Below are 27,184 nucleotides of genomic sequence, written 5' to 3' on the forward strand. Positions count from 1 at the left end.
TCTGCACTTTTAACGGACCTCTCGTTTTTTCATCTTTTCATTTTATGATTCAGAATATTTTTATGTGCAACCTAATCCAGTGATTGTCATGGATTTTTGGTTGACAGTTAGACTATTGTTATATTTTCTGTTCTTTTTGGGGGGTTCTAAAGAAATTAATTTCCAAGAATCTTTGTGCGCTAATATCATAGGCACATTTATTTGGTGCTAATAATAAGTGGAAACTTAAAACAAATTAGCCTATGCAATCACAATGGCCAATTTCACGCGCCCTGTATCTCAAAGCTATATCAAATATCTTGGTTGTAAAATATGGGTGAACTGGGATGAAAGTAACATGCCCATTTCATGCAGATGACACAGAAGGACGTAGGGAAGTCAGAAAGTTCTTAATGCGGAGTACGAGCTCCCTGTAACAAATTGCCCAGTCTGACCATGTTTCACAGAGTAACAAACAAGAAGTGGTTTTGTGCAGTGTAAGTAAAGGTTTGAAACATTAAATATTTATTTTAATTTAACCTTTTATTTGGCCAGTTGAGAACAAGTTCTCATTTACAACTGCAACCTGGCAGTTCGGGTTCAAACGACATCAGGAGGGCTAGCTCGGAACATTAACAATGGACTTTAAAGAACTGATTTTAGCATTAAAAGGGCCACGGGTGTGAAAGATATAGCAGACTGCTGGTATTACACATCTGGCTAAAAGACTACTGTAGCTCTGCTGGAGTCACTTTTTTTGACAACTTTGACACCTTCTGGAAAAAGGAGATACTCTACAGGAATGAAGGATTCCATCCAAATCATCTTGGCTCCTGGACTCAAGGCTGCGTTGAAACAATGACTGGTAAATGATCCAAGACCAGCTCAGTTAATCCCTACCATTGTGACAATGAGTCGTCATAATGCTGACAATGAGTCATGATTTTAGGGGCATTGGCAAACACAACGTAAATAATTTAATTTATGTACCCCTTGCACTGAATACATCTGTTTATCCTACAGCTATTGTAAGCAGTAATCGTGAGCCTATAAACCGGAGTTACACTGTTAGCACTGAGGCGGTGTGCTATAGTAGTATAAGACCACTTTATGCAGCTCACCTTGAACTATCAGCTCCAATGTAAATAACATGAGTAAGTCTACCTCTGATAGTTTTTAATGTTTTACTGAGAAACCTATCAAGCATCCCAGAAAAATGCTAAAAAATAGCCCATATTAACATATGTAGCCTAAAAAACAAGGTCTATGAAGTCAACAACTTGCTTGTAACAGATGACATTCATATTTAGATTATCTCTGAAACTCACTTAGATAATAACTTTGATACAGAAATTCCAACGGAGGTGGTGTTGCGGTCTATATTCAGAACCAGATTCCTGAAAAGCTTAGACAATCTAATGTTAAGTACTGTTGAAGTAATATGGCTAAAGATTCATCTGCCTCACCTAAAGCCCATTCTTGTGGGAAGCTGCTATAGACCACCAAGTGCTAAGTCAGTATCTGGATAATATGGGTGAAATGCTTGATAATGTATGTGTTATCAACAGAGAAGTATATTTTCTGGGTGATTTAAATATTGACTGGCTATCATCAGTGCTTCTACACCTGCATTGCTTGCTGTTTGGGGTTTTAGGCTGGGTTTCTGTACAGCACTTTGAGATATCAGCTGATGTACGAAGGGCTATATAAATACATTTGATTTGATTTGATCAAGCTGCCCATTCAGGAAAAAACTTCAAACTGTAACCAGTGCCTGCAACTTGGATCGGGTTGTCAGTCAATCTACCAGGGTAGTTACAAACAGCACAGGAATTAAATCAAAAACATGTATTGATCAAATTTTTACTAACGCTGCAGATATTTGCTTTAAATCAGTATCCGAATCCATAGGATGTAGTGATCACAATATAATAGCCATATCTAGGTAAACCAAAGTTCCAAAGGCTGGACCTAATATAGTGTATAAGAGGTCATACAAAAAGTTTTGTAGTGGTTCATATGTTGATGATGTAAAGAATATTTGCTGGTCTGTGGTGTGTAATGAGGAGCAACCAGACGCTGCACTTGACGCATTTATTCTACAATGTAGAAAATAGTAGAAATAAAGAAAAACCCTTGAATAGTGGTGTCCAAAATTTTGACTGGTGCTGTATTTGTACACCCCTTCAAATGAGTGGATTTCGCTATTTCAGCCACACCCATTACTGACAGGTGTATAAAATCGAGCACACCGCCATGCAATTTCCATAGACAAACATTGGCAGTAGAAGGGCCTAACTGAAGCGCTCAGTGACATTCAACTTGGCACTGTCATAGGATGCCACTTTTCAGTGTGTTACATTTCTGCCCTGCTAGAGCTGCACTGGTCAACTGTGAGTGCTGTTATGGTGAAGCGGAAACGTCTCGGAGGTGATAGGCCACACAAGCTCACAGAATGGGACTGCCTAGTACTGAAGTACGTAGTGCATAAAAATCATCTGTCCTCGGTTGCAACACTCTCTACCGAGTTCCAAACTGCCTGTGGAAGAAACATTAGCACAGTAATTGTTTGTCGGGAGCATGTTCTCTCGAGTGATGAATCACGTTTCACCATCTGTCAATCCGACGGACTAATATCGGTTTGGCAGATGCCAGGAGAACACTACCTCCCCGAATGCATAGTGCCAACTGTAAAGTTTGGTGGAGGATAAATAATGGTATTTTGCTGTTTTTCATTGTTCGGGCTAGGCCCCTTAATTCCAGTGAAGGGACATCTTAAAGTTACAGCATACGATTACATTCTATATGATTCTGTGCTTTCAACTTTATGGCAACAGTTTGGGGAAGGCCATTTTCTGTTTCAGCATGGCAATGCCCCCGTGCACAAAGCGAGGTCAATACAGAACTGGTTTGTCAAAACGGTGGGGAAGAACTTGACTGGCTTGCACAGAGCCCTGACCTCAATCCCATCGAACATCTTTGGGATTAATTGGAACGCTGAATGTGAGCCAGGCCTTTCACCCAACATCAGCCCGACCTCACAAATTCTTTTGTGGCAGAATGAAAGCAAGTCCCCGCAGCAACCCTTCACAGAAGAGTGGAGGTTGTTAAAGTAGCAAAGGGGGGACCAACTCCATATTAATACCCATGATTTTGGAATGTCCACATACCTTTGGTCATGTAGTGTTTGTCTTTTTTTTTTAACCCATCTAGTGACTAAAGGATAGCATAGGTTTCATGCTAGCTAATCTTGAGTGTTAGCCTGGGAGAAATTACAGGAGAGACGGTTGGGATGAAAATAACGCAATGTTAACTGTCCTAAAATTTAAACATGTTAAAGGTTAAACACAGGCCATTGTCTCTAGTTACTTTTATAATGTTAGTAAAATATCAACCAAGTGAATGAATGTTTAAAGATGACATATGACATCATTATGCCTTAATCAATCAACTTGATGGGTCAGCTTTTCACATAATCTCTACTCAACAGGTTAGTGGTTACAAATATATATATATATATATATATATATATATATATATATATATATATATTTACAATATATATATATATATATATATATATATATATATATTTATATATATATATATTTATGATTCTGGTAGTCAGTTACCTTGTGTCAAGCCATGGAAATGTGATGAGTTTTCCACTTGTGAAGAGGAGTGCACATGACAAGGACAGCTGGAGTGTACTTGATTGGTAGCGCTAAGCATGAATTGTAATTGAAAATTGTGATAATCATCTCCTTATTCCAATTAAAGTGAGATGAGGAAAGTATGCTTAATATAAATATTGTGATACATTTTAGTCCAATTCATATATTGTAAGGCAAAATATTGTGGTTGTGCAACATTGTAATGTTGACGCATGGTTCATTTTCAGACATTTCTAACCTAGAGCATTCGTTATTCAAATCGACACAAACATGACAGTATGTCTGATAGTACCTGTACATATGTTGAAAGTAACAAGCATTACAAACCTGAAACTTGGAGATAAGACATATTGTGCACTTATCGCCAACTCCTCCTTTTACTGCTTTATCCTCAAATGTTATTTTTTTTCTCTCCAATTGCGTCCAAAGGAACTTTGTGATGGGAGACTGAACAAAAGCAGACCCGTGTTTTCAAAGTCTCCTGTCTTGTCGGCCTCTTATCTTAATTGGACAATACCCATGGAAGACTGAAGCTCTTTTAGAGAAACGAGGTTTAGAAATGTTTGTTCTAACGTGTGTGGGCAGCTTCATGTCCAATATCTCCTCCCTATACAACAGAAGGTGAATCCATTTTCTCCATTTTGCCTTGTCCCTCCCAGTTAGTCTTTTGTTGCCATTCATCTTCTGTGAAATTGTCAAATCTGATAACATGACAATGATAATAGGGAGATACATCATCAACAATCTATTGTCTCTGTGGAGCTGTAACAAATCCTATATATTATTTGCAGTCGTGCTTTGGATGCACCTTACAAGTTTGATAAAAAGTTAACAGTGAAAGTGGACACGGTTACCCTCACAGCTTTATAACCCACAAGGTCAACCGTTGTCACTGAAAGTATTATTGCCTTAGAACGTAAGACTCACTTTCTAAGGCCCCATCTATGTTCTCTATGATGGTTCTCAGGGCCACGCTCCTTATCTGTGTGATGCTGAATGGCTAGCTGGGGGCCTCGGAGCACCGCTATATCACATATTTGCTATGACTCACCTGGGAAATGAACAAACAGCCTTTATTGCAAGGCCACAGATGAGCATGGTCAGATACAAATCACGTGAGCCATTCTAAAAGCACTTGTTGCTGCATTTTCCTCAATAAATATGTTCGTGTCTCTCCAGTTTATTTTCTATCACAGTGCTGTAACTGGAGCTGTGTATTTATTGAATCCCGAGCGAAATCCGTATGTCTGAGATATGGGAGGCTGAGCTTAGTTGATATCACCCTGTTTTTGGTAAACAGTTTGTGCCATTTTTAGATTTCAACATTCTATAGGCTTGAAGGGCCACGTGTTTTAGCGTGGCGTTTATGCTGTACATGTCTGGTGCCTGCTTTCCGACATTAAATCCATGTTTTCAGACCGTTGGATACATGTATGTTCACTGGCCCCAAAATGACAGTGAGAAGTGAAGCCCCTCAGTCCTCTTCTTAAACTGCATCATATTTATGACAGCATCTTGAAAGAGCAAGAAAATGTGGCCTACAATGGTTGGTTGTCTGGAACCCACTGCGTTATTGGTCCCTTATTAAAGATAACGTTAATATCAAATACTACCTGAAATACTGAGCAGCTGGTTGCAATTTGCCTAACCCTTGCAAATAGAGCACAAAATAAAGATTTATGTTAAATAAATTGGGTGTGACGCGGATAAAACCCAACCATATTTTATTCATGATTCAATTAAGTAGTTCAGTGCAGAGGTGTGTGTGTTCTATGTGTGTGTGTGTGTGTTGTCTGTGTGTCTGCTGCATAGCTCAGTATACAGTACGCGTTTGTGCATATGCTGTATAGTTCGATACACATCAACGGTGTGTGTGTGTCTCTCCTTAATGTATAGTTCACTACACATCTACCTGTCAGTGTGTGGGCCTGTGGGATGTTTAAGGGGATTACCATAAAGACTCCCTGGACACCAAGACGTTTATGTTATCAGCTCTACTGTCATGGTCATTAAAGGGATGGACTTGCACTGAAACATAACCTTTCACACAGCTGTCTGTGGAGTCACACATGTAATTATAATCATTAGAATATAAATCATACACCCAGTGTTTTAGACTGTATTTATATACTGTCTACTGTTATTTCAAATGACAGATAAAATACGTTCCCAAACCATCACCTCTTGCTTTTCATCTGCACTTGAGAAGACAATCAACACACACACATAACATGGCATTCAGTGGAGGTTCCTCAGAGGAGGAAAGGGAGGACTAGTGCTTGACTTGGGCAGGAGCTTACCGGAGCTAAGGACCAGCACCTCAAATGTCCTACTGCTTGAGGTCCTGTTCCTCTTATACAATATTAGATCAAAAGTAATGTGGACCTCCTGCACCTAAGTATGTACATTACCGGCACCCAAAATGAGTACCGACACCTATTTCAGTCCAAGTCAAGCACTGGGGAGGACCATCCCACTCAGTGAATTTCAGAGTTATAAAAAAATGGTTAAACATTAGAAAAGTTATCCTTTTTTAGAAAAAACTATGCTAAATATATTCTTGTCACCAAATAACTGATTAAAACACTGTTGTGCTATGAAAGTCTACAGTAGCCTCAACAGCAATCTGTAGGGTAGCACCATGGTGTAGTCCTCCTCTGGGTACATTGACTTCAATACAAAACCTAGGAGGTGCATGGTTCTTACCCCCTTCCATAAACTTACACAGTAATTATGATGACATCTGGAGGATGTCCTCCAACCTATCAGAGCTTTTGCAGCATGAACTGACATGTTGTCCATCCAATCAAAGCATCAGATAATTAATCTAGTACTGAAGGCATAAGCTACAGCTAGCCGTTGATCATGACTCTCAGTTCCATTACATTACACCTAAGAGTTATTGGACGAAGGCTTCTTCTGTACGGGGGAGTTTTGTTAAGTGTAAGAACCAACGCTGGAGTAGAGAAGCAGAGAGTGAACCTTTCATTTTGCACAGACATGGAACAGGACAGGAACAGCATCAGATGCGGGTAACACAGCGACACGATCATTAATGCTGAAGCAGGGAACAGAGCTGGGGAACAGACAGATATAGGGGAGGTAATAACACTGGTGATTGAGTCCAATGAATCGCTAATGCGTGTGACAAGGGAAGCTGGTGTGCGTAATGATGGTGGCAGGAGTGCGTAATGCTGGGCAGCCTGGCGCCCTCGAGCACCAGGGAGGGAGAGCGGGAGCAGGCGTGACAGTTAAGAGCCCCGACTCTCGTCTGAACATTAACACGCATAGCCTACGTTACGGTTTCGGAAGCGTACTGATCTTTCATTTCAGTGAGAAATAATGATAAAAAAGGTTAAATTGATACACACCTTTATAGGATTAGTGTTCCCACATGGCTATATCTCCATGTTACAGTGCATGTTTACGGGTACCGGATGCAAGACTTCCTGTGCTAATTAGCTATCTGTGTCTCCTAATACCGGTGTGTAAACGTAAGACTGATATCACAAACGTGTTGTCACTGAAAAATACTGACAGCTTTTTAACGGTGTTAATGCAGCCAATTATAGACTACTCAACAATTTGACTCAGAGAGGAATGCTATTTATGTTAGCTAGCTGGCTAAGGCTCTTCACCACTCCAACTCTTCCAAGTCAAGGTAAGCTTTTGGTTTTATAAAAGTATTGCCTCCGGTGTAACTGCTAAACTACGTGCTGTACACTGCACTGCTTGATTGTACATTTGGATTGTGGGTTTACTAACGCTTTAGTTGTAGTAGCTATGTTGAGTTGAGCTAATATGGTGACAACGATGTAGGCTGTGTTGCATCGACCGCCACTGATGACATTACATCACAAAGCATAAGCTATAGGCTTGTCACGTTCGGGCCCACTTCACATGTGCTTTCCGATAGGCCAGGCTGAGTCATGGTACGCCATTGTGGTCCCAGCAGGAGCGTAGGGGGGATCAGATGGTGCCGGCAGCTGCGGCTGTGACCCCCATGAACCACGGCCCACCGCCTCGGTGCAGGTGAGCTGATACTGTGTAGCGGGGGAGGGGTAGTGCATAACGCAATCTTGACACTGTGAGACTCCAGCAGGTGTAACAGCTGATCTGAGTACAGTTCTTAGGAGCTAAGGAAGCATGCAACGTGACACCGCACTGCGTCAGTGGACGGTACAAGGGGACTTTTCACGGGTGTTGTGCTATAAGGGTGACATTTTCATATAGCAAAATAATGGTGCAAAGTGCAAAAATGATAATCTTGCAGTGTGATTTAATTTGAGACTTTGCTCTTACAAATGTCCATTATAAACTAATAATTAGGAAAAACAGGAAACTATTTATGCTCATGTATGTATCATTTAATCACACATTATTGGAGAAAAGTATAAAAATAAGTCAAATTGCAAGATTATAATATTTTGCACTTGGCACAATTGTGTTGCACTAGAAAAATGTAGCCTTATATCCTGTTCTGGAGTGATTGGAGTAAACATCTTACTATTTTATGAACTACAGTATAAAGTTTCAATATAATAAGACTGTATAATGAGACTCAATATAAATGTGACTTCCACATGTATAGTAGTGATTTCCATGCATCTACACTCTTAGAAATAAATGGGTTATTTAACTGTCCCCATAGGAGAACCCTTTGAAGAACCCTTTTTGGTTCCAGGTGTAAAACTTTTTTCTAAGAATGCACCTGTACACTTCTCTAGTGCATATATAACACGGCTTGAAATTACCCAAATGAGTGGCGCTCAAAACCAATTCCAGCCTTGTTTGTGAGTGGGCATGCAGTGATACAGTATCTCTCCCTACCTAGACAGTCATGAAGGGCTCTCATCAGGGAAGTGTGAGATTGAGCCCTGAGAGCACCAGGACACACACTGGTCTGGCCGCAGTACTATTTACAGCTTTAGACGGGGTCTTGTGGCTGTTGCACAACATGGAGAGACACTGGGCTCTAAAGATAGACAGTGAATCATCTCCCTAACGACTGGCTCGGCTCAATAAAATATCGACCAGGTTGTAACACTTTTTTCGAATACTGCGGATTTGTTTTTGGAGGACGGGTTTGTTTTACTTGTTTGGGTGGGTGTATTTTTGTATTAGTTGTGTGTGTGTTTGTGCATGATTGTGTGTGTGCATCTATTAATCTGTTTTTTTGTTGTTACGAGGCACAAAACTAGACCTTTTTACTAACCAAACAACAACCATGTCCAAAATAGCATCTCACTAATTATTCATAACAACATTAACCTGTGTTGTTTGGAATCGGGCATAGAAAGAAACTATTTTGATTGACCTCGCCCTACCCATCTAGATGAAGGGGGTCCCTCTGGTGCGCGTCCCAAATAGCGCCATATTCCCTATGTAGTCCCCTTCATAGGAAACAGGGTGTCATTTTTCTGGGGTTAGATTTCGGTTGGCTCTGACCATCTATCAGTTCTTTGACCTCCACAGTGACGTGCCCCGAGCTAATTTGAATTCATGTTCACGGGTTAATCAGAGAGAATTTATGTAAATCCCAAAATGGGTTTCATTAGTGTGCCTAAAATTATGTATTTGGCAGTTCTTACTGAGTAATGGTGATAATGCCCCGCAATTGCTGGTTCATAGAAGGCAATGGGTGGTTATTTTAGGATGAGTGGGTTTCGGGTTGACATGGAGGGAGAGAGAGGATTGCTCTGTCTCTGGCCAATACCTTTGGAACTCATTTCAGTCAATAATTTGAATGGGATATTCCCTCTGTTTTCTGTCGAAGGGGATCCCATTGAATGTGTATTTTGAACAGTACTGTGCTGTAAAAAAGTGTACTGTACGATCTTTAATCAGGTCAAGTGAACCTGCCCCACATCCATTCTCCTTTTATCTGATTGCTGATCTATTTACACACACACACACACACACACACACAACACTAGTGTTTTATTATATTCAACTGCGCTACCCAAGACACTACTTACTTCATACTTGACTTAGCACATTCATTAGCCTGTTGTGTACATATCAGGATATTACTATGCATTCTACATCTCCTATTACGTGCTATTTTTGATTACTCTTTTTATTATTGATTATTGTACTGCATTGTGGAGGGAGCTAGCACACATGCATTTTGCTCTACCTTTTATGCCTGCGTAAACTGTGTACGTGACAATATATTTGATTTGAATCGCAAAACTGTCCAATCTCCTTGCCTTTGTCTTTAACAGTAACAAATGTTTTAGGTCAATGGCGTTGCATACCATTGCTCAGAATGATTCTATAAGCCTGCCACATCATTACCATCAATAAAATGTGCTTTCATTGACTTGGGTGACAATCTAGTCATTTCCCACTAACAGGATGAAGCTCTCTCACTAAGTGGTGCACCTGAATACTAAGTACACTATTTGGCAACTGAAAGGGGTGGCATACAATCTGTTATTCAGGATAAACACTGCATACATTCACACTGTGTGCTTTCTTACACCGAAACCATTTTAACATCACACTTTGAAGATGATGATAAATATTGAAAAATGCAGATGGATGTTCTTTGCCCATGAGCTTCAACTGAGTTGTTCCGAGGCATGAGTCATATTTGAAATGAACAAGATCAATTGAAATGAGAGTTCTCTCTCTGGAAGCCATTACTCTTCATTTAGTTTGTTTGCCGCCCCTGTCGATTGGTCGTTTAATGAGATGGGAGGAACATTATGCCAAAATCAACATACCACTGGTTTCCCTTTTTTCATTTTCCTTTTTAAAGGAGAGTGGAATCCCAGTTGTATTTTCAGATGTTATTGTTATATATAGACAATTGTTAAAGGGGAGGAGAGATTAGGGTTGAATGAGACATACAGGTTATAGCAGTGGGATTAGAGCAGTGGGCACGCTAACCTGTACTCAAGATATGCTGCAGTGTTACCCACCTTACCAGCCAGAGGCACTCCTTTTCTCCTTTCAGCCTTTTGCTGTGCAGCTCTGTGTTTTTTGGGGTGAATGTGCAGCTCCCCTGGACATAGTTTTGGGGTTTACGTTCCTTGTTCACAGGGCACAACGGAAGGAAATTGTACATATGGTATCCTCAGAGAATTCCTGTCGAGCAGCAAGATGTACTGTGTTAGGTTCTAATTTCTGGTACAGTAATCCAGACGGACGCAGAGAAATGCTCAGACTAAATGTATTCACCGCACTAGGTGTTGCAGCTGATCACAAGCACATATATTTCTAACTTCTGACTAGACCTCCACCCCCTTTCCGATCATGCCCCCTTCCATGTCTAGGATGAAGGAACTGAGTCGGTTGCTCATGTTGGTGGTATGTGTGTATTGTATTGCTCGAGTCCACAACCTTTGTACTCCACCGTACCTTTCACAGATCTTCTTATCAGGTAAATCTTCTGTTGAATCTGACAATTAATCTTAATGGTTGTACAGTCGTCTCAAATAAAACTGTGAAGGACCTCGGCGTTACTCTGGACCCTGATCTCTCTTTTGAAGAACATATCAAGACCATTTCGAGGACAGCTTTTTTCCATCTACGTAACATTGCAAAAATCAGAAACTTTCTGTCCAAAAATGATGCAGAAAAATTAATCCATGCTTTTGTCACTTCTAGGTTAGACTACTGCAATGCTCTATTTTCCGGCTACCCGGATAAAGCACTAAATAAACTTCAGTTAGTGCTAAATACGGCTGCTAGAATCCCGACTAGAACCCAAAAATTTGATCATATTACTCCAGTGCTAGCCTCTTTGTTAGAGGCTTCCTTTCAAAGCAAGGGCTGATTTCAAGGTTTTACTGCTAACCTACAAAGCATTACATGGGCTTGCTCCTACCTATCTCTCTGATTTGGTCCTGCCGTACATACCTACACGTACGCTACGGTCACAAGACGCAGGCCTCCTAATTGTCCCTAGAATTTCTAAGCAAACAGCTGGAGGCAGGGCTTTCTCCTATAGAGCTCCCTTTTTGTGGAATGGTCTCCCTACCCATGTAAGAGACGCAAACTCGGTCTCAACCTTTAAGTCATTACTGAAGACTCATCTCTTCAGTGGGTCATATGATTGAGTGTAGTCTGGCCCAGGAGTGGGAAGGTGAACGGAAAGGCTCTGGAGCAACGAACCGCCCTTGCTGTCTCTGCCTGGCCGGTTCCCCTCTTTCCACTGGGATTCTCTGCCTCTAACCCTATTACAGGGGCTGAGTCACTGGCTTACTGGGGCTCTCTCATGCCGTCCCTGGAGGGGGTGCGTCACCTGAGTGGGTTGATTCACTGTTGTGGCCATCCTGTCTGGGTTGGCGCCTCCCCCTTGGGTTGTGCCGTGGCGGAGATCTTTGTGGGCTATACTCAGCCTTGTCTCAGGATGGTAAGTTGGTGGTTGAAGATATCCCTCTAGTGGTGTGGGGGCTGTGCTTTGGCAAAGTGGGTGGGGTTATATCCTTCCTGTTTGGCCCTGTCCGGGGGTGTCCTCGGATGGGGCCACAGTGTCTCCTGACCCCTCCTGTCTCAGCCTCCAGTATTTATGCTGCAGTAGTTTGTGTCGGGGGGCTGGGGTCAGTTTGTTATATCTGGAGTACTTCTCCTGTCCTATTCGGTGTCCTGTGTGAATCTAAGTGTGCGTTCTCTAATTCTCTCCTTCTCTCTTTCTTTCTCTCCTCGGAGGACCTGAGCCCTAGGACCATGCCCCAGGACTACCTTCTCCTTGCTGTCCCCAGTCCACCTGGCCATGCTGCTGTTCCAGGACCTGAGCCCTAGGACCATGCCCCAGGACTACCTGACATGATGACTCCTTGCTGTCCCCAGTCCACCTGGCCATGCTGCTGCTCCAGTTTCAACTTCCACCTGACTGTGCTGCTGCTCCAGTTTCAACTGTTCTGCCTTATTATTATTGGACCATGCTGGTCATTTATGAACATTTGAACATCTTGGCCATGTTCTGTTATAATCTCCACCCGGCACAGCCAGAAGAGGACTGGCCACCCCACATAGCCTGGTTCCTCTCTAGGTTTCTTCCTAGGTTTTGGCCGTTCTAGGGAGTTTTTCCTAGCCACCGTGCTTTTACACCTGCATTGCTTGCTGTTTGGGGTTTTAGCCTGGGTTTCTGTACAGCACTTTGAGATATCAGCTGATGTACGAAGGGCTATACAAATAAATTTGATTTGATTTGATCAGGCGAGGCCTTGAGTTATGTGGAGTACACATTCCTACAGTCTACTGCCGTCCACTAGATAATTACACTTCTCATACACAAAGAGCTTAAACCTAACAATACTTTAAATCCCTAAGAATATATAAAAACTGTAAATTAATCTGCCTGTGGGGCTGACAGAGTTTGGTCTGGTGCAGGAGGGACAATGAGACAAGTCTGCATCCCTTGGCCGAATTCATCAGGCCAGATTGAAGAGCTGGGTGGTATTTCACAGGGCCCATGAGAAAGGAGTGAGCGAGAGGGTGTGTGTGTGTGTGTGTGTATCCGTGTTACAGACACATATAACTGTGTGTGTGTGTGTGTGTGTGTGTGTGCATCTGTGTATATGCGAGTCAATAAGAAAGCGTGTGTGTATCAGTGAATTAGACTGCGTGTGTGTATGTGGAGAGAGGAAGAGAGAAAGGATGGCGTACAGCACACACTCAGTCCCTGCATTCCCTGGCCTTCCCACCTGATTGAAACCACAGCAGCTGGGCAGCGATAAATTGGAAGGCAGACCGGCGCCGGTCTCCCAGTCCAGGGCTGTTACAGTAACCATATTACCGCCACACCGCAGTCAAATTCCACGTGACCGTCGAGTCACGCGAACTACGCTTCTCCAAAACTGTGCTCTGATGGTCATTAGTAGCGTACCAAACTTGCTAATGGCCTGGAATCAGCGTTCTATTTTCCCTCTAATCCCTCTGACGTCAATGCAAATGCAATGGAAAACACTTCATGAGAGCCCTGGCATTCAGAGTTTGAGCAGAATAGGATCATCAGTTGCTTAGTGAGAGCCAGCTCCTCATAGCTGGTTGATGCATGGAATGAAATGAGTGTTCCTATAAGCCCATGTTGCATAACATTTCAATAAGCTGTGCCATTGCGTGAGAAAATAGTTTTTATGGCCTCTATTTAAAATCCCATCAGTTTTCTGTAAACTATTCTCTTATGGAATACGCCAGGAGGTGCCGATTCTTCGTATGTTCAATTGTATTATTCTTAGTTTTAAGCAATATAAAGTAATGCCACAGGAATTAGAAGTAAATCTTGTCTGCTAAATGAGCTAGTGTAGCCCACAGCCATGTTGCGTAGCCAGATCAGGGCCTAACATAAGGACAACTCAGAACATGCTATTCTGTTCTTCTGAAATAGGCTACATTTTCTTCATACCATGTTTGTTTAGACCTGTCTAAAATAAATGATGTAGACCTTACAGTGAAATGTTTACTTATACAAGCCATTAACCAACAATGCTTTAAGAAGTTAAGAAAAACATGTTAAGTAAAAATAGATAAAAAATAAAAATAGGAGTAACAAGTCAATAGGATCAAAAACATGTTAAGTAAAAAAATAGGAGTAACAAATATTTAATCAGCAGCTGTAAAATAACAATAGCGAGGGTGTGCCGGTACAGAGTCAATGTGCGGGTACACAGGTTAGTCGAGGTACTTGAGTTAATATGTACATGTAGGTAGAGTTAAAGTGACCATGCATAGATGATAAACAGAGCGTAGCAGCAGTGTAAAAGAGGGGCCTGGGTAGACCTTTGATTAGCTGTTCAGGAGTCTTATGGCTTGGGGGTAGAAGCTGTTTAGAAGCCTCTTGGACCTAGACTTGGCGCTCCGGTACCGCTTGCCGTGCGGTAGCAGAGAGAGCAGTCTATGACTAGGGTGGCTGCATTTATAATGGATTTATTGTGAAGGTTATATTACATGGATTTATGAAACTTTTTAAAAATGTAGATGTTCCAAAGGTCTGCATCAGTGGCTTGTAGGCTGGAAGCCAGCAGATGCTAAATGTGTTTATATTAATTATAACGGTCAATTACCGTGAGACCTGTAGTTATTTGCTTGACAATCACCAGCTGACAAAATGTTGTGACCGCCACAGCCCTACTGCTATAATCCCCTATTGACATTCCCTCTTGTCTTTTCTTGTCCATCTATCTGTCTGCAGTGGTGTCTAGTGGCAGCGAGTCAGACAACAGTGAGGGCAGCGTGGAGAGCAAGGTGTCCGGCCCCGGTCTCCATGAGGGCAAGCAGCGCCCCGACTCAGGTACATCCCTCTGGAAGTATACCTTCTCTCTGTAATTTCAACAGCCTGACCCTGTCATGCATATGACATCACAAATATACACAATGGAGTAATACAACCTTTTGATTTTGAGATAATATTGGGGTAAGACAGTACTAAGCGTATAAGCCTTTTATCAGCTATATTCTATAAGAATCAATGGGTATAGGAATCTAAATTAACCGCAAAACTATTGAATAACAGGAAATCTTGAGACTGTGCCTTTGACCCCTTGGCCCTGTTTGTTTGTCCAGTGCCGATCAGGACCCCCACTGGGCTGGGCTGGTGCCCACATGGCAGCCTGCTGTCAGAGAGCCGCTCCAGCCTAGCCAGCGAGCCTCCCCACAGCACCGCCCCCCTAGCAGCCCCACCTGAGGACTACGACACAGACCACATCCGGCCCTCCTCTAGTGAGTACACCCATATGCACATCTAGAACTCGGCATTGTCTATGTGGCTCCAGTGGCTCAGTGTGTTAGACAGAGCATGATGCTGGCAACATCAGGGTTGTGGATTTACATCCTGCATTAGCCAAATATGTGTGACTGTCAATGTCGCCTTGGATAAAAGTCCCTGTCAAATGGCCATATTATATTACTACATCTATCCATACCCGGGGTGGGTTTTAATCCATTAAACTATGTCCTTCTCCTCTGTTCTCGTTGACTCCTTTCAGTGCACCTGACAGTACTGGATAGATTTGAGCAATTTGGGACAGATACCAAGAGGGGCACCTGTTTTCTCTCTCCTTCCCATGTTGCGTTCCCAACAATAATATTTCTAAATGCAGAATAAATATGTGCACACCTACTAAGACGCTGAGCTCATAAACATCATTAGATGTTGATGGTGCTGAGTAGCTTCCCAGCCATGTGGGCCTACATCAGACTAGAAGAAACCTGAACACGAGTGTTTACTGAACTGGACCCCCTTAGCCCACTGGCAAACTGAGTAAAACTCCTGTTTTCCACCCCAGGAAGGAAACCCAGTCCTCAGGTGTTCTTGCGCCAACAAGACCCCCCTACCTGTTTCTGTTTCCGCCAGTAGGTGCAGTGTAGTGCCACTATGGGGCGCCCATGTTTCCTCTGTGCCCCAACTGCTACCCCTGCCCTCCAGAGGCAGAATGCTCGCTGGCACAGCTCAAGCCCAATTAGGCCTAATTTGTACAGCGAATAAGTCAGGTGGCAGGTTGCCTGTTTTGCCAATTTGTACAGCCCAGTGCCAGCTGTTTTTAAAGATAACTATTTTTCAAGTGCTCCCTTGAAACACTTGAAAATAAAAAATAAACACCCTTCCCAACATTTTTGTGCCTTAATGCATTCCTACAAAGAAAACCATTTGTCACATTTCCTACACTCCTCTTTAATCTGCCCTTTTCCTGTATACTTTTACATCATTAAACATAGGACATACTGCATCACCAACGCCAGCTACCACTGTCCGATGGCATAAATGTGTCGGCTGACTTTGCAGGATAATGACTTCATTTGTATTTACTACAGAAGCTGTTAGCCGACTAGCGAAACGACTGCCTCTGCACCACTATCCCCCTTTCCTTTCCCTTTCCCACTAAATTTAAAAGGACATGAAAATACATCTCTGCCAAATAGTTGGGGATAGACTGCATGGATAATGGTCCACAGATTCTCTCACTTTCTTATCTACTTCTCCTCCTAATACCCTGCAATTTATTAACAATACAGATTTGATTTATTACAATGTGGACATCAAGAATAGCCTGGGCTGTGTTGAATGCGCCACTGCATGGGATGTCCTCCAGGGAAGCTGGAGAACGGATTTCATTTGTCGGGTATTGATTTTTTGTCGCCTGCAAGCGGTGAGCAGTCAATCAGAACATAATGGGGGTTTATCCCTATGCAAGGCGCCGGGTCTCCCACAGTCACTGATTTTGTTTTCACTCAACATAGTCCTGTTTCAAGCCACTTATGGATTAGTCAGAGCAATTACTCATTCCCACAATTTCTTCATTTGACTCTTATATGCCTGTTTATAACGCAGCAGCGCCATTTAATGTGTGTGCGTGTTCAACCAAGCTTAATAAATAACACCCGTCTTTTGTGTGTTATTATATTGGAAGTTTTTTTAGGATTGATTTGTGATTTTTCTTTCTACTTCAGATGGTCAATCAGATTTTATTGGTCTCATACATGTGTTTAGCAGATGTTATTGCGGGTGTAGCGAAATGCTTGTGCTTCTAGTTCTGACAGTGCAGCAATATCTAACAATGTCACAAAATATACCCAATACACACACATCTAAGTAAGGAATGGAATTTAGAATATATAATATATGGATGAGCAATGTCAGAGCAGCATAGACTATAATACAGTAGAATAGTATAGAATACAGTATATACATATGAGATGAGTGATGCAAGATGTGTAAACATGATTTAAGTGACATTATTGAAGTGACTTGTGTTCCATTTATTAAAGTGGTCAATGATATCAAGTCTGTAGGTAGGCAGCCACCTTTCTGTGCTAGTGATGGCTATTTAACAGTCTGATGGCCTTGAGATAGAAGCTGTTTTTCATTCTCTCGGTCCCAGCTTTGATGCACCTGTACGGACCTCGCCTTCTGGATGATAGCGGGATGAACAGGCAGTGGCTCGGGTGGTTGTTGTCCTTGATGATCTTTTTGGTCTTCATATGACATTGGATGCTGTAGGTGTCATGGAGGGCAGATAGTTTGCCCCCGGGTGATGCGTGGGGTGCTAGTTTGTGAGGGTTTTAGGTGACAAGACAAATTTCTTCAGCTTCCTGAGGTTGAAGAGGCGCTGTTGTGCCTTGTTCACCACACTGTCTGTGTGGGTGGACCATTTTAGTTTGTCAGTGATGTGTCCGCCGAGGAACTTAACTTTCCACCTTCTCCACTGCTGTCCCATCGATGTGGATAGAGGGGTGCTCCCTCTGCTGTTTCCTGAAGTCCACGATCACCTCCTTTGTTTTGTTGACGTTGAGTGAGAGGTTATTTTCCTGGCAACACACTCCCAGATCCCTCACCACCTCCCTGTAGGCGGTCTCGTCGTTGTTGGTAATCAGGCCTACTACTGTTGTGTTGTCTGCAAACTTGATGATTGAGTTGGAGGTGTGCTAGGCCACACAGTCATTGGTGAACAGAGTACAGGAGGGGGCTGAGTATGCACCCTTGTGGGGCCCCAGTGTTGAGGATCAGCGAAGTGTAGGTGTTGTTTCCTAACTTCACCACCTGGGGGCGGCCCGTCAGGAAGTCCAGGACCTAATTGCATAGGGTGTGCTTCAGAACCCAGGGCTTAATGATGAGCTTGGAGGTACTATGTTGATGAATGCTGAGCTATAGTCAATGAACAGCATTGAATGGTAGCACACTTTCAATGTAGTCAATTTGACTCCCTTTCAGATACAACCTGCATTGTCTAGACCTGAGTAGTTTTTAATGACAATTAGCAGACCTTGTGTTGTTTACTAGTTATATTTACTGGAAACCAAGGCACTGAAGGTGCAAAAAGAGCTATATGGTCATTTTTTTCCTAAATGGTATTTCTTGATTTTATTTGTACCTCCAAGCATTGGAGATAATGCAACCAATGACAGACTACTGTTCTCCCTTGAATTAATGATTGACATTATAAGACACAAACTAAAAAGGGAAGAATGTCAACCTAATATCACCCCAGTCAACATTTCTTAACTCAATCAATGTTTTCACTCTACTCAATACGAAATCACATTGGTTGGCTGTGTTGTGCGATCCTTCAATGAAGCTTTGAGCTCACGCACAACCTGCATCTTTATGTTCATGTTGCTTTGTTTTGATGTAGTCTCTCGAGCACCTTTCTCTGTGTCATTACAAAGGTAACCGTGTGCAGCTGTGATCCAGCTCCAGTGGAAATGGAAAAGAACCCATAATGCTCTCACAGTAGTCGCTGTAGGTCTTCGATTGATTTGCCTGATGGGAGGGAAAATTGTTTGTTGGTCTCTGTGAATAACCCTTCCACACCCCCGCGTGCCCCAGTCTTACGCTTCCAACCATTCTTCACTCCTCCTTCTCCTCTCTCTCCCTCACTTCATTTATCTAATCCACCTTGACATTTTCAGAAGTTTTCTGCTATTCTTTTTTTCTTCACACGGAGGTCGTATAATTGCACTTCATCATTGTGCACTCGTTCGGGAGTAACCCCTCACTCTCTGATGCAGAAAGCCTGCCACGGTGTTTCATGGAAGGTTCTCTAAGTGAAAATATGACCGGAGGGGTTGGCACTGAAGAGAAAACGCTTAAACACCGCTGCCAGTTGCAGCAGCTTCAGCTTTTCCTGTGTACGCTCGCCGTTCTAACACAACATATGTTGTGTTGACAGTTGCATCTAGATGTTTTCCTTATGAGTTACTCTAACATTACCTTCAGTTAACCTGATTAGAAAAGGACATATGTGACTGACCTGCTCAAAATCGGTCTTATATTGCAAAATTTGACATTTTTATTTTTATTTTTTTACATTAGATAAAAGTAGAGACTGGTATATCATACACTGCATTTGAGGAACAATGGGAAAGTAATTCTGCCTTTGAAAGTTGATCAACTTGGAAACTCACTTTTGAAAAAGCTCTCCTTTGTCTACACCCATTCAGCATTGTTCACACCCTCTTAAGCCAGTCCCACCCATCTCTTTAAGGATTCACATTTGAGGCCATGTGTTAAACAGTGAGTAGTGTAGTAAAGATTAAGACTAAAAGTGATAAAAGTAGTAGCCTACAATAAGGAAAAATTCCAAGTAAACAGTGTCCAGATAAAAATATTTTATAAATATTAGATGACGCTTACCCAGACACACTTGTCTAAATTGATGGGTCATGTGAAAGAAATGCTATAACCCCCAGCCACATCCAGTGGTGGAACAAGTACTAAATTGTTGTACTTGAGTATAAATCATAAAAAATTCCTTATATTAAACCAGAAGGCATAATTAAAACATTTTTATTTACGGATAGCCACGGGCACACTCCAACACTCAGACATAATTTACAAATGAAGCATTTGTGTTTAGTGAGTCAGCCAGATCAGAGGCAGTAGGGATGACCAGGGAGGTTCTCTTGATAAGTGTGTGAATTGGACAATTTTCCTGTCAAAATGTAACGGGTACTTTTGGGTGTCTGGGAAAATGTATGGAGTAAAAACTACATTATTTTATTTTGGAATGTAGTGAAATGAAAGTAAAAATTGCCAAAAATATAAATAGTGAAGTAATGTACAAATAACCCCCCAAAATACTTAAGTAGTACTTTTACTAAAGTACTTTAAAACCACTGACCAGTACATTAGCATACTTTATATACTGTTACACACACACTTATCACATAGTTTTCCATACATAAGTTAAGGCCATGCAACCTGAGTTGAAACCAGAGTGAGGTGCACATGTACAGTACATAAACAGATGCATGCGCCATATATTTAAATTGTGGACACTTGAGACGGTCACATGATATTGTTGTGGTATGTCACAATATCATGTTACGACCACACATATCAATATTCATTTTATATATCAATATCTTGTTAAGTGGATGGTCTCTACAGAAGGTGTAAACAGTACAGCCAAATGGTTACTTGCAAAGTAGCAATATCAGAAATAGATATATAAATATCAATATAAATAAAATAATATACAGTATGTAGAAGAACAATATCAATAACGATATCAGTGATAGACGAGGTAGTTATATGCATACAATCAGGAGTAGTGGCTGAGCAGCAGGATAAAAATAAATAGTAGCAGCAACGATTTGTTGTTAGGTTTCTGTCCTGCCCTTGACTTTGGTGTAGGGCATGTGAGGTCCATAGCCTCTTCGTCGCAAAACTGATCTTCTCAAAAATATATGTTTTTCTAGCTGTGTCCAGTCCAGGTGGTGCTTGTACAGGCAGACCATCTATGGGAGGAAGGATGTCAGCGTTGCGCAGCAGCTGAAACCTGGTCCCGACTGAGTCCGAATGCTCCTTGGTGACAACAACACCAGGCTCCAGAGCATTGAAGCTGTAAAACAGGAAATAACAACAACAAATCAAAAGACAGTACTACCCTGCACAACATAGATCAGAAGAATAACCTCATACAATGTAATGAATATTATTTTCACCTGAAGTGCTGATACTGCTTGATCTGTGGCAGCGGCCTGAAGTACGGAGTCAGTGGTTGTTGCCAGCCATAGCTTTCCACCAGCACCGTACCATCCTCCAGTCTAACCAACTGTGAGATGTTCCACTAGCGGTTCTAAGGGGGGGCAGTGCCCCTGTGACAACAATTTTGGACCCCCTTGTGGCCCCCCTAAATGTGGAGTATGAAATAATTTTTACACTAATTTTTGCTATCGTTATTTTTTATATATCCATTATTACACAGTGGCAACGATGATGATGATGATGAACATGGTCTTTTGTTTGCTAATGCCTGCAATGCAATGCAGTGAAGAAAACAATGTTTTTCAGTGACTGGGAGACTAGTCAGGAGACTAGTCAGGATCGAGGCAAAGATGAACGGAGCAAAGTACAGAGACATCCTTGATGAAAACCTGCTCCAGAGCGCTCAGGACCTCAGACTGGGACGAAGGTTCCCCTTCCAACAGTACAATAACCCTAAGCACACAGCCAAGACAACACAAGTCTCTGAATGTCCTTGAGTGGCCCGGACTTGAACCCGATCGAACATCTCTTGAGAGACCTGAAAATAGCTGTGCAACAATGCTCCCCATCCAGCCTGACAGAGCATGATCTCCATAGAAGAATGGGAAAACCCGATGCTGCAATTGCTGCCAAAGGTGCTTCAACAAAGTATTGAGTAAAGGGTCTGAATACTTATGTAAATGTGATATTTCAGTTTTTTCTTTTTATAATTTGCACCAATTTCTAAAAAGCTATTTTTGCTTTGTCATTATGGGATATTGTGTGTAGATTGAGCTGTAACATAACAAAATGTGGAAAAAGTCAAGGGGTCTGAATACTTTCCAAAGGCACTGTAAATGTCACTAGAAAACAGCTTATGCAAATGCAACTACTTTGCTGTTATTCTGGCTGCACTGTGACGTGACCGTAAATTAGCCATAGTTGGCTAGCTAGCAAGCAAGGGATGAGAACGTTGCCAGCCAGTATGCCAATAGAACATTTTGAACAAACATCCTTAGATAGAGAACAAAAAGACTTAACAACTGGGTCGCGTTTCTGGCAACCAACTAATAGAACAAATGACCAGCAGCCTCGGATAGCAACCCTAGATTTGTTTCAGGAATATATCTTGTGGATGGGTGAAATAGTGTGAATAAATTTATAAAAATAACATTTTTAATGGAAATATATCAATCATTAATATTTTGCCAACCTGTTGTATAAAAGTGATAGTACCCTAGAAGCCAGTGTTTGGAGGCTATGACACAACACCCACGCCAATATATCACCCAAACACCAGATTATTGGGGATTATCACTTACAGTAACTGTAACTCGGCCACTCAGGAGAATTCACTGTCTTCTTGGTAAGTAATGCCAGTGTAGATTTGGTCTCCTATTTTTGGTTATTATCCTGCTGAAAGGTGAATTAATCCTCTAGGGTTTTGCCTGTGCTTCGCTCCATTCCGTTTATTTTTTATCCTGAAAACCTCCCCAGTCCTAAAGCCTGTTAGGGAGGCTGCGAATTTTCGCAGCTTTTTGTTAAAAATCGCGCAACATTTCAAAGTCCTGCTACTCATGCCAGGAATATAGTATATGCATATGATAAGTATGTGTGTATAGAAAACACTCTGAAGTCTCTAAAACTGGTTGAATCGTGTCTGTGGCTATAACATAACGTGTTTAGGAGTAAAAATCCCTCGAAAAACTGTTCACCAAAACCCCCCAAAAAATTACTCCGCCAGTCAATGTATTGTCTAAGGCGACAGACAAAAAACGAGGCATTCAGTACAATTCCTACAGCTTCCACACGATGTCGCCAGTACTGGCATTTTTTTCCTGCTTTATCCTTGGTTAGATGACGTCAGGGCACTTCTTGGAGCTCGCCCCAGGATGTTGTGAAATGGAAAACATGGATGATGATTTCAAGACTGGCTGCTATCGAATACAGATCGCACCGTGATCAATTTTATAGATTATTAATACCTAAAGTTGGTTTAGAAAAGTAGTTTGAAGTGATTTGTAAAAGTTTATAGGCAACTTTTGTAATTTTAAAAAGTGACGTTGCGTCTTGTAAAAGGGAGTATTCCTGGCTCAGACCGGTCTTCAGAAAACAACATTTTGCCTATACAATGACGGATTTAATCGGGAAAAAGACCCAATTGTGATGTTTATGGGATATATAGGAGTGCCAAGAAAGAAGCTCGTCAAAGGTAATGAATGTTTTATATTTTATTTCTGCGTTTTGGGTAGCGCCGGCTACCACAAAATCTGTTGTTTAGGTAAAGGTCTGGTATTCTGGGGGGTGCATGATATCAGATAATAGCTTCTCATGCTTTCGCCGAAAAGCATTTTACAAATCTGACTTGGTGGCTAGATTCACAACGAGTGTAGCTTTAATTCAGTACCTTGCATGTGTGTTTTAATGAAAGTTTGAGTTTTATCGAAAACTATAGGTGGCGCTCTAAAATTTGCGCTGATTTGATCCCGCCACAGGAACCAAATCTCTAAGAAGTTGATCACAAGCATACCCACAATATGATACAGCCACCACTATGCTTGAAAATATGGAGAGTGGTACTCAGTAATGTGTTGTAATGGATGTACCCCAAACACAATGCTTTGTATTCAGGACAGAAGTAATTTCTTCGCCACATTGATTATTTTAGTGTGTGCCCCATAAGAAAGGGTTTGAACACTTCATGACTCAAGACATTCAGCTTTTCATTTTTTAAATTAATTTCAATAAAATAATTCCACTTTGACATTATTGGGGTATTGTGTGTAAATCAGTGACATTAAATCTGCATTTATTCCATTTTAAATTTAGGCTGTAACACAACAAACTGTAGAAAAGGTCCAAAGGTGTGAATACTTTATGAAGTCACTGTATTCATTTTCAGAAAGGTTGTTAAATTGACATTAATTAAAAATATTTTCTTTCATTTTAGCATGACATGCATGGCTAGTGAAAAGACAGACCTTATTTTGTTTGAAATATATAATATAATCAATTTGTTTAAACTATTTTGTACTAATATAATATAGCCAATATAAAATGTTTTCTTTTTGGACATTTAAATATGTTTTGGAAAAATAATTATGGGTTTTCTACAGGCTTTTTCATTATGATAAATCAAGGGCAGCTTTTTGCGTTTGATTATATACACTTTAGGGAAGGATTTAAAGACATTGAAAGTTTGTAATTTGTAGGTCAAGGATGGATTGATTCTTATAGTTGGAGTGACTCAGCTCGCTGTTTCCAGCATCCGTATATGTTTGCTGCTGTATTATTTTCTCCCTTCACCTGAGTGGTGCTGGATCTTGGCTCTCTACTTTTCATGAGCTTGTTTCGAAAGATTCCTTTTTGGCCAACAGAAACAGACATCACAAGCTCCAATAAACTGTTGAAGGGATTACTCAATCAAAAGGTCCACAACACACAAGAGCTCAAAGCTAAGGTAACAAACAGGTGAGAGTGACTGCTGTTTATCACCGCATCTGGCTGAGTTAGGAGTTAGCCTAAATCAGGAGTTAGCCTAAATCAGGGATGGGTAACTGTAGGGCTTAGGGGGCCTGATTGGTGTCATACGTTTGCCCCCAGTCCCAGCTAACACACCTGACTCCAATAATCAACCATTCATGATCTTCAGTTTAGAATGCAATTTATTTAAGTCAGCTGTGTTTGCTAGGCATGGGGAAAAAGTGTGACACCACTCTGGATCCCGAGGCCTGGAGCTGCCCATCCCTGGCCTAAATTGATAAGTTCTAGTTCTGATTACGCTCCTAAATGTGGGGAAAGTATTTAAAGAAACCTAACCTATAAATGAACAGACAAATATAATAGAAACGTGCTAAATGACGCACTTTCACACCAGCAGCAAAAACCGTGTGGAAGGTTCCATCCATGTGAACAGTGGATATGGACAGAACCATGTAATCATAGATATTGTTCTAGACTTTCAGAGACTGGTGTGTATTTCGTCTATCGACATGTCTGTAGACAGTTGTCACGGCTCTGGATTTAGCACGTTCTGGTATGAAACAAGTGTATCGGATATAGCGTTTTGCCCCAAAAATTACATTTTAAAGCACATGTGAAGTAAAGGTTTTAAAAGCATGAGAACAGCCATAATTCATACACATAGAAAGTGACTCATGAAAATCCCTTTCAGATGAAAAAATTCCAATGTGAAAAATTTGCTTAAAAAAATAAATTATACCCTCTCTCCAATTTTGTGATATCCAATTACGATATTGTCTTATCGCTGCAACTCCCCAACGGGCACGAGAGAGGTGAATGTCGAGTCATGCGTCCTCTGAAAACATGACCCGTCAAGCTGCGCTTCTTATCACCCACTCGCTGAAACCCCATTCAACTGATGATCAAAATCAGCTTGCACGCGCCGGCCCGCCACAAGGAGTCGCTAGAGGGCGATGAGCCGAGTAAAGCCACCCCCCGGCCAAACCCTCCACTAACCTGGACGACGCTGGGCCATTTGTGCGCCGCCCTACAGGACTCCAAGTCACGGATGGTTGTAATAGCCTGGGATCGAACCCCAAGCTGTAGTGACGTGCAGTTTGGGAGGTGAAAATGTGGAGTTTATTACACTCTTCATATTGTTCTAAATTTTTATTGGTTGAGTTCAATGTTGAGACTTTCTAAATGCTGCATACGGAAGACAGGGCCAGAAGTTACACACCCCTTATGTAAGTGCTCTATATGAGATTGGTCAATCAAAGGCAGTTAGTTTGAATCTTGTAATTGAGAGGAATTGGAGAGATTGGCATTTTGGTATTCATTTTGTGATCCTTCTGCACACGATGAGTCATCCACTCTCAATTTTTCCACCGTTACAGGTTTATCTGAAGAGCGACACTAGGACTGATACAGAACGCAATAAAAAAATACTCATGTAATTAACAGCCCTATGGGCCCTGATCAAAAGTATTGCACTATATAGGGAAAAGGGTGCTATTTGGGTCTCTGATGAAAGCAATGATCAACCTGCGCCATACTATACAATGTCATTACCTCGCTTACAGCGCAGGTTTCATATAATTGCTTTAACGTTTCAAAATGTGAGTCTGCGGAACGTAGCCCCTTCTACAAAATATCAAATAATGACTCTGATCTGTCAGTCAGTTACACTGTGGAGAAATGGTAACGGGACAACCTTTGTCGGGAATACAAAACACCTCCACGGTAATGCGAAACCACTGCCATTTGTTTATAAGGGTTGGGGAAGGAGGGGGTGGAGGGATGGTGAGGGAGAGTGGGGGGAATCATTTGGCAAAAATAATTAACACTCCAGTCTCCTCTAATTAACTCCAGACAAGGCCTGAATATAAGATGAGGACTGGCTTTAGAGATGCTGCTGGAGATTTGCCCAGGGACCTTTGTTGTTTTAAAGCAATGATGTGTTAATCCAACCCAATGATTTATTCTAGGACGCATTATGAAAACACCGTAAGCCTATTGTACTTTCAGATAAACATTTAATAAACATATACGCCATTAGGGCTGTATTTCTAATATTGCTTGATTTGCTTCATACGGTACCATCTCTACCCTTGAGAAACAACAAAAGTATGCCTTTCCTCCACTTCTCTTGTAAAAAATAATTAAAATAGATACACAGTCAAATCGAGAAGGTAAGCTGCAGATATAAACATTTGCCAGTTTGCATTTCCATTCAAAAGGTATCTGAGAAAATGCATCATTCTCTGCCCACCGAGGAAGACAGTCAGACCGCAGTGCTCAGGCATTCTCCACGGAAGCTCGCAATTTCAAGCAATTCCTTTTGCTTTGACATGTAGTCATGATTGGATGCAGTGAAATTACTTTACAAAAAACTTCAGTGACAGGGCTCTTGACGGGAAAACACACTGGCTGTCTCTTGGCATTTTGGTTCAGCACTGATGTGGCTCCCTGGCGCATCTGTCCCACAACTGGCTGTATTAAAATTGTGGATAAAACGATTTAATCAAGCTCTGTGCTGCACACATTGCAATAGGCTGTTAATTTGATCGTAACAGTGGTGAGTTGCAGAAATTATTTAAACTGCCTTGAAACGAATTGTAATGTTACTAAAGCTCTGCATATCCGTAGG

At 41.6% G+C, this 27,184-nt stretch overlaps 1 protein-coding gene across 1 annotated transcript in view; it reads left to right on the top strand.

The window, feature by feature from the left end:
* Positions 1 to 27,184, top strand: part of LOC115105315 (double C2-like domain-containing protein beta) — a 314,653-nt gene that overhangs the window by 74,980 nt on the left and 212,489 nt on the right. Inside the window, 2 exon segments of the mRNA XM_029627235.2 lie at positions 14,800 to 14,898; positions 15,171 to 15,326. Coding sequence (XP_029483095.2) covers positions 14,800 to 14,898; positions 15,171 to 15,326 — 255 coding nt within the window.

This window comes from Oncorhynchus nerka, linkage group LG22 (genome assembly GCF_034236695.1).
Source record: "Oncorhynchus nerka isolate Pitt River linkage group LG22, Oner_Uvic_2.0, whole genome shotgun sequence".
In the NCBI taxonomy this organism is placed as follows: domain Eukaryota; kingdom Metazoa; phylum Chordata; class Actinopteri; order Salmoniformes; family Salmonidae; genus Oncorhynchus; species Oncorhynchus nerka.